Consider the following 12276-nt stretch of genomic DNA (forward strand, 5'->3'; position numbering starts at 1 on the left):
GCGGCTTTGAGCTGAAAGCCGCTCAAACCTCCTGCCATAGGGGTGGACACACCTTTTGAAATGTTCTTTGAAATTTGAATACCACACCCCCCATATATTTGTAATTATTGATCTGATATTTTCAAAGTAATGGTACTGTGGTAAAAAGTAGGTGTGGTTTTGCATGGTCCTGTTAGTTTTATGGAACCTTTATTATTACCACTTGCTATAGTTAATGAGCACTCAGACTTCAGTTTTCTTTTCAGTGGTAGGTATGTAATTGTGTCTGCTGACAGGGATGCTGATGCAAATGCACCAAATGACTGAAGTTCCACAACCAATAAACTCTGGTTCCAACATCCCATCTCCTGATCCATCTGATTCATTCACAAAGACTTAACTGCTATCATGGTGGCAGTTTGACTTCTAGGAGAGGGTGTAAAATAAGCAGTGAGTTCTGTGATTGATTTTGGAGCGTTGAGGCAAGTTCCGATAAACAGACCCTTTAAAAGCATCACAATTTATGTTCTGTTAATATATGCGCAAGTTTCTAAACTCCGCAAGTCATGTCCTTTTTGTTTTGCTATAGAAGTATAATCTTCTTCTACATCATGGTCATGGTGATTTTTAGTAAACACAAATATAAATGAAATCCGCATGCTAAATTGTCATTACTTTCTGAGCACTGTGCTATAATTGTGCAGCTTCCCACACCATGATATATAAACCAGGAACTTCTGGGGTTCTAAGTACATTATGTTGCCTAAAGGTTTGAATGGTAGATTATTGTAATAAAGTCAAAACAATACAAGGCCCTACAAACACACGATCACCGGCCATTGCTTTATACACTTTAATGTTGTTACTTTTTAGCAATTAACTGAGGAGAGCAACAACAAGAATGACCTTCAGATGCAGCTAGACAGCAAAGAAAGTGACATTGAACAGCTGCGTGCCAGACTGGCAGATTTACAGCTACGTATGGACTCAACAAGTGTAACCAGCCTGCAGCCTGACGATGCTGATGGAATGATAGGGGGTAAGTGCTGGTTAATGTCTTGTCTTAAGGAAGCATCAGATTATTTTACATTAATCTACAAATTCTGCACATAACTTGCTATCTTTACCAACTTGGCAGATGTTTTGTGTGTTACAGTTAAAAGTGTGTAAAAAAAAAAAAACCTTTACAAGATGTCTAATTGAGGCACATGCATTGGTTACTTACACTAACAGATGTTACAGCATCTAACAATTGATATCTGAAATATCCTTCTGTGAGTCTCCTGCCAATCTAAATGGTTTACCTAATGCAATGGGTGTGCTTTTCTCATTCAGCTCATCCCCTCATTAATGAGCATAATTTAGTGGCCATTCACTGAATAGTAACTTAAATGTAGCACCCTGGGGTAGATGTATGAAGCAGGGTTAAGGGAGAAGAAGTGATAAAATGCCTGGTACTTTATCACCGTCCAATCAGCTACTGACTGTTAAGTTACAGGCTGGTTTTAAAGGTGACAGTTAGGAGCTGGTTGGCCGGTGATAAAAGTATCAGGCACTTTATCACTTCTCCTCCATTATCACTGCTTCATACATCTACCACTCTGTCCTTATTTCTAAACACCTTCCCAGTGTCCTGTTGAAGGAAAGTACAGAACGATATGGGGGTTTTTGCTGAGAGATAATGGATCTCTAGAGTAAAGGACTGAGCATGCACACAGGTGCCTAGCTGAAGATGTATGACGTACTTGGTCCATCTTCAGTCTTCTTCAAGCAAGTGACTTTGCAGTCTTCATACAGATCCATGATCTCTTTGCATTTATAGATTTCCCTTTTTTTGTCACATGCATAAAAATGTTAACTATAATGCAATTTTATATGTGTTTTTATCTCATTTAAATCGCCTGTGCCTATGTGTGTGTGTGTTTTTTTTTCTTCCTTTTTTTGGAGCCTATGTAAATATAGGTGGCCATTCGTTACCTAACCCACCAGGAGGTAGATGTATCAAGTCTCTGTAAAGCGCTGCGTAATATGTATGCGCTATATAAGAAACTGTTAATAAATAATAAATAAATAAATAGGGGGCCTATGTATCAAGCTTTTTATCCATAAAATGATGTAGAAACTGGCATTTCTAAATACTTTTATGGTCTAGGGCTATGTACTAATAGCATAATAACTGAATCTCTTGCACAGTGCTAATTAGCATTACAGATTGCAGTCCCCTTTATTGTCAGTAGGGACAAGGATCTGGAAAGTAAAGCTTTTAAAGTGTAACAAGGAAAGTTTACACCATCTTCAGACAGATGTTTCGATTACCCTTTAGCAGCCTTTGTCTGGTTCCAGACACGATCCCAGAAACTGAGTATCACAGGGACTTAACCACGGTCCATGAAACTGTTATCACTAGTATTGTCCTTGCGGGTTGCCCTACGTACGTAGCAGGGGTATTTTCATAAAAAATTAAAGACTATATGAAATATATTTAATCAAAATCAATTTGCATATAGCCAGAGCTGCCCTAACCGTAGTAAAGACTAGCCATTATGTATACTAGGTACTTTATATAATAATGGTTTGGCACAGAAGTCTTAAGCAATAACTATGTGAGAAATGCATGTGAAAACTAGCTACACGCCTTCCCATTAATGGATTAAGTGAACAATTCATTAAATAAGCATTGTCATTATGCCAAAATAATTTGTTTCATTTTGTTAGCCTTCAGTGGTGTTGCTGGATCATCGTTTCGTAGGTGTGTCTGTGTGCGTGTGCCATTTGCAGTGCATTGCTTGTACAGGGGAATGTTCTGGTTACTTTGTATTAATGGGGAGCAGCAAATAGTCGATTGTTCATTATTGTGAATGGCTAGTATTAAGCATAGTTTGGAATAGAACAAATTTCAAATCGTTTGGTTCTATTCTGCCCACTAAATAAACTGTTTGTCTCTTATTCTCCGTTTAGTCGAGTCTACCTGCATTCCTTATTTCTTTCTCTCCTATTCTTGTCTTCTGTGAGTAAATGGGAACACGCATCTTCCTGCCTGTTACCAGTGACCAGCTTTTCATCTTGTTGCACTATCTGCTTTCTGTTTTCATTTTTAGTCTTGAGTCGTTGTGCTCATTGTACTGAATTTATGCATTTTACCATTTCTTTTTTTACTTGTTAAACTTGCATATATTTGTGCAAGTTATTGTGCTGTTTGTGGGCATGAAGCATTGAGAGTCCAGTTTCTGTCATATGCTTTCTTCCCTGCCATGCGTGTCCATTATGCATGTTCCTACTCTGTGTTTTGTTAAGTGCTCTGGCTAGTGGGGTAAGCAGTGAGCAGGATACTTCATTTAACATCTTATGTTTGTAGAGTCCGAATCAAGAATTGAAGGATGGCTTTCCATACCAAACAGGGGGAACATTAAAAGACATGGGTGGAAGAAGCAGGTATATACGTTTTCTATATCTTGATATTCACATATTTGTGCCAAAGATTTAAAATGCAATAGGATTCCTTTTTTTATTTCCTCTTCCCTTCACAAACCAATTAAACCTAACCTGCCCCACCATCTGGATTTGGTCTAGTACATCGCTAGGGGACTCGGTACTACTAGTTCTTATACCCTGTGGGGGAAAGCCTATATTAAATGGTTTGACTGAAACACAATATTACATTTTTCATGGTAATTCTAGGAGGAGATGCTGCTTGATCACACATGTTGGTGTGAGATTGTCACCTTAAGGTGCGTACACACAGTACAATACCTGCTGTCGATATTGACAGCAGCTGGGCCCAGCGGGGGGCATAGACACTTGGAGTTTGCTATCCCAGCCCTAGGTCATTTGATCATGCACAAATGACCTAGGGCTGGGGTAGCCAACTCCATTCCTCGAGAGCTAGCAACAGTTAACGTTTTCCAGATCTCCTCACAGAATCACAAGTGAAGTAATTAGCTCCACCTGTGGATCTTTTGAAATGTGATAGTGAGTAAGGAGTGCACCTGTGCAGCAGCTAGGTTGTCTGGAAAATGTGAACTGTTGGTAGCTGTCGAGGACTGGAGTTGGCTACCACTGGCCGATATTGCTCTGGCAATATTGCACTGGCTATAATGAGCCATATCACTCATTTTATCACCCCATGTGTATGGGGCTTAACAGCTGCATTTCCTATCAGTCTTGTGGGACTTTCTGCATAATGATTGCCTCTGGACATGATCATTTATTTACAAGTCTCACACTCGGTTATATAGGAAAAGCTATTTTCTAATTGAGGCATACAATGAGTTGCTTATTGCTAAATGGTGTACAGCTAAATGTGTGTTGCAAACTATACTGTCCATTGTTTAGATCAGAATGCTAACTCTTCTTGTGACCCGATGATATACTAGTAACGAACATGTTTTTCCTCTTCAATAAAGTACGTTGTGGTCAGTAGTAAGAAGATATTGTTTTACAATGATGAGCTGAATAAAGAACAGTCCAATCCATCGATGGTACTAGACATAGAGTGAGTATTGATTTACAGCGTTGTGTAATATTTGTACTGTAATATTATGGTGACTTGCCAGACACCTTTGTTAACCTTTTGACTGCTGGAGATTTTCTCAACCCCTGTGCTGTGCTTATTTATGCACTTTGTGCAGTCACTTTTCAACATAAATATCCATTTATTTTATGTAGTACCCACATAATTGATATCATAATTTAGTTTTCACTCTAGGGGAACAGTGGGCAGGGTAACGTCTGCTAAAATAGAACATTTCTGCACAAGCGTCCACAAAGTGGGCGTGACCACAGGGTACACACCAGAATGACCATGATCGTGTGAAGATTTCCTGACATCAAACCATGGTTGCACGATTGGATTGGAATACACGATCTGCACATGGTCGGTACCCAATCCAATGTAGAATTCGAATCTTTAGTGCAGCAGATAAAATCTCCAAAGCAACCAAACGACCAGCAGGGACGCGCATCAGATCGGAGCTGCATTGAAAACATGTACAATTCTACTCTTTTTACATACAATTGGTTGTTGTCATTTTTAAATCAGGCAGGGCATGGCGCTCTACTGAAAAAGCCCAGCAGGAACACTATTTTCAGATTATATTTCAAAATGTTGATTTGCTGATACCTTCTCATACGGCAAATAGCAGCGAAAATGTATAGGAATAATATTGTCGCCTAGAATGCATTTCATGTTAAAATTGAGAGAACCCTACTGTATCAATAGAATGGACCTGCTTTTTGCCCAGGATGGTGAGAACTAAGAATTTGAACCTGTCCCCTTGTGCAGTATCACAGTGTAATTGTCTGATCACACGTGACCACCGGAGAGTGTAACCAGTGGTGCTTATTATTTGTTCTTCTGTATTTTTTTGTTCATTTCGATCTTAAACTTCGGCTTCTACAATCCTGCATTTACACTGTTAGGCTACCTTCCTTAAAACATTGGTCTGTTCAACTAAATTTCGAGCTCTTTATTATAGATATGCATGGCCCGTTTCTCATCCTTTTTCCACCCATGCATCTAGAAATAAACTATAACTCTGAAAAATAAAGAAAGGCAGGTGGTAATAGCCTGCGAGGTTCAGGCTTTTCAGGAACGTCTGTGGGTCTGTTTTTAAAATGGCAATCATTTCAAGGGCAAAACCAAGCTAGCAGAATTTCCAGAACAGCCTTCAGTGTGTGTGATGTCCACCTTTCTCCTGTTAAGTTAGGTCTCGTTACTACTTACTTTTTGTTTTCAGAAAGCTTTACCATGTCCGACCTGTTACACAAGGAGATGTTTACCGAGCAAATACAGATGAGATCCCTAAAATATTCCAGGTGAGTAGTTTTCCGCTCTTCACTATTTATTGATCTGTAAATTGTCTCTGAATGACTCCTGGGTGGTTGTCCGATATGCTCATGGCAATATTGATGTCTTCTTTCTGGCAGATCCTTTATGCCAATGAAGCAGAGTGTAGAAAAGATTTGGAGCTGGAACCAGTGCAGCAAACAGAGAAAACAAATTTCCTCAACCACAAAGGACATGAGTTTATTCCTACACTATATCACTTCCCAGCAAATTGTGAAGCTTGTTCTAAACCTTTATGGCATGTGTTCAAACCACCTCCAGCTCTGGAATGCCGAAGGTGCCATGTTAAGTGCCATAAAGACCACTTGGATAAAAAGGAGGAACTCATAGCTCCCTGTAAAGGTCAGTGAATAGACATATGTGGTACCAGAATGCCATTCATACCTGTTCACACTTAACGTACATTTTAAAGCGTGCTTCTTTGATAGCCTGGGCCTAAATCAGCCTATGGGGTAATTATTTGAGGGATGAATTGTACCTAAGTTTTTTTTTTTGTGAGAATTAATCTGTAAGGGGTTTCTTTTTTGTTGTCATGTCCGTTCTTCTACACAAAGCCTCAATATGGCATACAGTGCGAGGCATCACAGGTGCAACTAAACACCCCTTAATGTGTACAATAGCTTGGTTTGGATTGCATGCGATATATCGCTTGCAAAAAGACTGCATGCAATGAGTCTCGGGCAACTCAAGGGAGCATTACGTGTGACCTCTCCGAGGAGAGATGTTGCTGTAGTGTATGGTGGCCTTAAGAGACACATTTTCAGCAGAGTGTGCCTGGGACCTGGCGCACTGAGAGAGGCTGTTTGATGTAACGGAAGCCACTGTATTTGAGGATAATACAGCTTGACAAACTTCTTTTGAATCAGGGCAATTCAGTTATTGACTTGGTCACAATATGCCCTTCCATAACGGCACACCAGGGTCAGTAGCACCCCGTTAAGTCTGCCGTAATTGGTGGACATATGCACAGTAGAACCTTGCCAGATGTTCAGCAGCACACGCTAATTAAATTGGGCCCAATGTGTCTTAAATGTTTCTCAACAAGTTTTGTCCTTGTCTCCCCGCTCAGTGAGTTATGATGTGACGTCTGCAAGAGATATGCTACTGTTGGCATGCACTCAGGATGAGCAGAAGAAATGGGTATCTCATTTATTGAAGAAAATACCCAAAACGCCACCTTCAAACTTTGTCCGTGTGTCCCCAAGAACTATGTCGACCAGATCGACAAACCAGTCCTTCCGAAAACCAACAAAAACTGGTTCTGGAAAAGCCAGGTAAGGCCCTTGATTTGTTTATGGGAATGCTGGTAGTGGGTTCTGTACCTGTTTGCTGGTCACATCAGCTGTCAGTCTGAGTGCAACATTAGTACAAGCAAAATCCAACTTAAAATACACATTTATCAAAACTGTCCTCTGCATGTTCTCACATGTGAAAGCACTGATTGTAGCTGGTGCTGCCGATTGTGTGACACGCACTACTCTGCGCTCCTTTATTTCCTCTTGTTATTCTATGCAGCAACCAATGAGGAGATCCCAAAGCAGGTGTGTTTACATGAATAACAGTGCTATGAACACTGGGTCTTAGGGCAGAACCAAGTGGTTCTCCTCTCCAGTCAAACATTATGATTCTACGTCTGAAGTGCAAATCGTCCACTGAAGGCCTTAAATATAAAGGCAAAACTGTTGTGATTATTTTGGAAAGGGGGAGTGCGGCCCTCCAGATGTGGTGAAACTACAAATCCCAGCATGCCTTGCCACAGATTTCCTATAAGGGAGTGTTAAAACTGTGGCAAGGCATGCTGGGAACATCTGGAGGGCCGCAGTTTGAGGACCCATGGTGTATGGTGTATCTATGTCAGGTCATGTTTTCCTCCCCCAGCACATTATTTTAGTTTATCAGCTACCAGCTGCAGCTCAGGGAGTCCTTTTGGGATGCAGTTTAAATCCCGGCGGACGGGATCCCGGTGTTCAAAATCCCGACCCCGGAATCCCGATCGCCGAAATCCGACACTTTCTCCCCCCGTGGGTGTCCACGACACCCTCGGAAGGAGAATAAATTAGTGTGCCGAGCGTAGCGAGGCACCGGGCACGCTGCGTGGCGAGCGCAGCGAGCCCGCAAGGGGGGGAGATCCACGTGTCCCCCTTGTCAGGATTTCGTCGTTCGGGATTCCGGCGTCGGGATTTTGAATGCCGGGATCCTGACCGCCGGCTTTTCATGCCGAATCATGACTCTTCTGTCAGACATGTTCTATCTTTTATCCTCCCTTTTCCACTTAAGTATTCCTTAAGGATCTGGTGGATGAGCAGCTGGATAGCTTCTATAAGATGATCTAGGCCAGTGCTTTGGTCACTGCCCATCCAACCTGGGTTAAGGTAGCTGTGGCTTTTGTCTGCGGGACTGATGCATTACAGGACAGTGTAAGTCTGAAACACTTGGACTGGAGTTGTTGTCTTTAGTGGCGACTAAAGACGAAAACTCTAGTAGCTGTGGATGGTGTATGCGGCAAAAACGTCTACCTTTTTATTCCTTTTGTCCACACCAGATGGCCAGAGGTCAGTACTTTTCTAGTTTCAGGGTTCCTCAGTTATGAGCCCTAGATCCCGAGATAGGCTATTGGTTGTTTTGGGCCTCCACCTGTGGACTCCAGCATGGGTGGCTGGTTTCTGCTATTCCCTGCGTATACTGAGACATCCGGGTCAGTCTTGAAACAGCAAGAGCTCTCAGAAAACTTTGTTCACTCTGCTGGCATCCAGGGTCAACATTGTGGTCCCTTTCCAAAAGGTACAGGTTACTATGCCAACCTCTTACTTGTTCAGTGGCTGAACTACTTGTTACGGCCCATCTACATAAGGTGAGTCCACATTACTCAAAAGATTGCGATTCTGGTTTACAGTGAGCCGAGCTCTCAACAAAGGAAGATCTGCTTAAGTCAGATTCTCTATTGCCTTGTATGCTTTTAGCAAGTGGGGCTGGCCAAAGTCCAAACGATCCTTGGCCAAGTGACTTGCCACACCTGCTATGTAGTAGATTTTCTTGTTCCAGCTGAAGAGACTACTCGTTCCACCAAGTTGGTTGGACCTTCATGGGTGGCTCATTGTGGGGCTTTTGCAGAGTAGCTCTGCCCAAACCTTATATCATTTTTATGTCTTTGATACTTGTACACCTTTGGACACAGGCTTTGGGAATTCTGTTCTTAGTGCAGCTCAAGGTATTTCCACCCGTAAAGGGGACTGTTTTTGGACGTTTTGGTAACTGTGCCCCCTAGTGGATGAAAAAAGAAAGCTGGATTATTCTACTTTCACAGTTGTGGCAAAACATTACTCTACATGTTCTACTAACGCAGACATCCTTTGCACTCATATAATATATTACCTTTCACCACTCTCCTATTTCCATCTTACCTTTAATAATCATATACCCCCCTACTCCTCCCCAGGTACTAATGGTAGTATCGTGCTGCAGTAATGATGTGATATTATGGGTGTATCAGCACAGGGTTAGCCTTGTTTACACTCTACTTCTAACCTCTCTTCCACTAGTCTTCCATTTCTGACTAATAACTAAAAAGCAATACCAGTAACAGAAGAGAAATACGCTGCAAGCTTGGATACTAAATAAAGAAGTGTAAAAAATGAGCAACATATTTGAGATTTTTTTTCTTGTCTCCTAACTAATAAAGTTTTTTCTCTTCCAGCTAATCACAGTTTATTGCTGTGCTTTTTCATGAAGCTGCTCTTCCACATTTAGGACTGGTTCAGAGAAGCTGCTATTTCCATCAACAGCAATAACACAGACTACAGGCTAAATGTGCTCTCCAGCTTCAACTTGCTAAGGCAAAGAATGAATGCAGTGAGGGTCTTCTATTACAGGCTTCCCCTAACGATTACAAAGACAAATTATATTACTATGTAATGCAAGGAAGAGAGAGCTTAGCGCACACACAGACATATATATATATATATATATATATATATATATATATATATATATATATATTAGTGTGTGTCAAAACCGTACTAGTCTATTCTTTGGATTTCGTGGGGAAGGCCTGCCTGGTTATGGTGGACTGCAGCTTTTGCACTGGTGTGGATTACAGCAACTGCTCCTGAGTATAAGGAAAGCAGAAGAATATATCTCAAAATGAGAACAGGTATTCCTATATAGTTTCTCCATCTTCTTGAAGACTGCAAATTTAACTTGCAAGAAGCTAAGTGACCACTTGAACTCTAGTGCCTTCACTTTACAGCTCTTAGCAGCCTTACGGCAGAAGCACATGGCGGGAGAAAGGATCCTGTTTTCTGCTTTGCAAAATATTATACAGCTATTCATCAAGGTGAAAGGTCAACATATTTGTTTTAACTATGCATTTTTATTTTGTTTTGCCAAGCCATATTGAATTGTGTTTAATATATAGAGGCATTAGAAACTAACAGTACAAAACAAAGGTTTTACACGTGTTTTTTTGAATGCATCATTTTGTTTGTATTGTATTGCCTTACAGTTTTTAAAGATAAGCGACGTTAAGTTAACGGACATATAAAATATGTATGCACTGTGTGAACTTGTAAATTATTGTTAGAACACTTTATTGGGTATTGCTTTGTTTTTTTAGTGCCTTATTTCAATTATTTTACTGCCATGTTTTTAGTGTATGGGCACAAAATCTAGTTTTCTAACAAGTAATACTCATCCCAATTCACAGGTTTTATCAACCTCAGTTATGTCACATTGCTTTTATAAGGGGGAGTTGAAAGGTCATTTTTATTAAGAAACCGAAACACGTGTAATGTGTATTAGATTACTAAAATGTATGTTGTAGATGTCCGTTTTACATTCCTAGTAGACGTACCTATGATTTCCTAAGGTTTTAAATCGCTGGTTTGCTCCATATTGGAGCATATCAGCATTTTAGCCAACCTCCAAGCCCACTGATTGAGGGACCAATTTGGCTTCTAGTTTTCTTGCAGGCCTCCAGCAGTCATTGTTGACATCACTTCCTGTACCGGTCCTGCAAAAGAACGTCAAGGCCGAGTCTCAAGTTGGGTTGAATGGAGGTATGGCTGGTAACATGCTGGTGCCCATTTCTTACAATTGCAGTTATGTAAACCATCAGTATATGGAGGGTACCTTCTTCCAAACCTTTGCTTTGCTTCCAGAATTTGTTATGTAAGACATATCATGTGATTTCTGAACAATCACTCACAGAAACTACCTGCCAAGGTTTGTGTTTTATGGAATATGCTGAGCATACGAGCCGTTGAAAGCATTAAAGTAAGTTTCTAATTTTTATATACCCTTGATAATCTAGGGATTCTAATATAAATGTTGCTGCTTATAAGCAGAGACAATTTAAGGTTTGGGCAATAATGGTCTATTTTTATTTGTTTTTTTTTTTTACCAAATACCTCCTCAGTAATTTATAATGGCTTTGCAGTTGTGTATTAAACAAAAATGTATAAAAAAAAGAAATAAATAAAAAGAGCACTGGAAACCTGGTTCGTCTGAAGGCAATTTGCATGTTTCAAGTGGTATTGAAATCCGCACTGATGGATATGTAATAATAAACATATCTGTTAATAATATGCTAATGACTGTGTGATTATTTGAAAATAAATAAAACCTATTTATAGAACTATTGTTTCCAAATCATTGATGCTTCTGTTTTAAGTACGTTTCTTGCTTGATGTTAACAGTTTTATTTGCATTACACAGTACCGATGTTCTTGTGCCAATTTGTAGAATAAAAAATATTTCAAGAGTTTTAGTACAACTTTTCCTTTTTTTTTTTATTATACTTTTAGAGCATATTAATGTGGAATATGCTGCCATCAAAATAATATCTAGTACTGTGCAAAAGTTGTAGGGAGGAGTGGAATGGAAAAAGTGCCGCAAAGGAATAATGCTTTAAAAATACAAGTGATAGTAGTTTTTTTTTTTTTTTATCAATTAACAAAATCTAAAATGAATGAAGAGAAATCTAAATGGAATTTATGAAGTGACCTCCCTTCACCTTCAAAACCACATCAATTCTTCTAGACATAGTATTTGAAGGAGCTCACAAGCAGGGGCGTAACTAGATATTTGTAGGCCCCATAGCAAAAGTGTGTAAGGGGCCCCCTTTTTAGCAACTGATGGTGATAAATGTATGTAAAATATATTACTTAGACAGTTAAGATGGGCCCCCTTCAGCTCTGGGCCCATTAGCTGCTGCACTCCTAGCACCTATGGTAGTTACGCCCTTGTCTGCAGGGAGGTTGTTACAGACATTTTAGAGAACTAACCACAGATCTTCTGTGGATGTAGGCTTGCCCAAATGCTTCGATCTCTTCTTAAAATCCCAGATGTTTCGAAGACAAAGGGTGGTCACACTAAATATTTATTTGATTTCTGTTATGTTCATTTACTTTACATTTTGTTTATAGATAAAAATAAACTATGGTACTTGTGTATTA

General features: G+C 40.0%; 1 protein-coding gene across 2 annotated transcripts in view; it reads left to right on the forward strand.

Annotated features, from left to right (window-relative positions):
* The window catches only part of ROCK1 (Rho associated coiled-coil containing protein kinase 1), a 120523-nt gene extending 109067 nt beyond the window's left edge, over positions 1 to 11456 (forward strand). Inside the window, exons 27-33 of one of the 2 annotated variants that reach the window (XM_083187542.1) lie at positions 853 to 1018; positions 3335 to 3411; positions 4383 to 4471; positions 5715 to 5793; positions 5905 to 6166; positions 6894 to 7098; positions 9519 to 11456. In XM_083187542.1, coding sequence (XP_083043668.1) covers positions 853 to 1018; positions 3335 to 3411; positions 4383 to 4471; positions 5715 to 5793; positions 5905 to 6166; positions 6894 to 7098; positions 9519 to 9522 — 882 coding nt within the window. In that variant the 3' untranslated portion in view covers positions 9523 to 11456. Of the gene's footprint in view, positions 1 to 852; positions 1019 to 2937; positions 2987 to 3334; positions 3412 to 4382; positions 4472 to 5714; positions 5794 to 5904; positions 6167 to 6893; positions 7099 to 9518 lie in introns of those variants that run through there. The other variant, XR_014474860.1, reaches the window with a different exon arrangement.
* Positions 11457 to 12276: the final 820 nt, after the last annotated feature.

The sequence above is a fragment of the Crinia signifera genome, chromosome 5, assembly GCF_055691185.1.
Source record: "Crinia signifera chromosome 5, ASM5569118v1, whole genome shotgun sequence".
Lineage (NCBI taxonomy): Eukaryota > Metazoa > Chordata > Amphibia > Anura > Myobatrachidae > Crinia > Crinia signifera.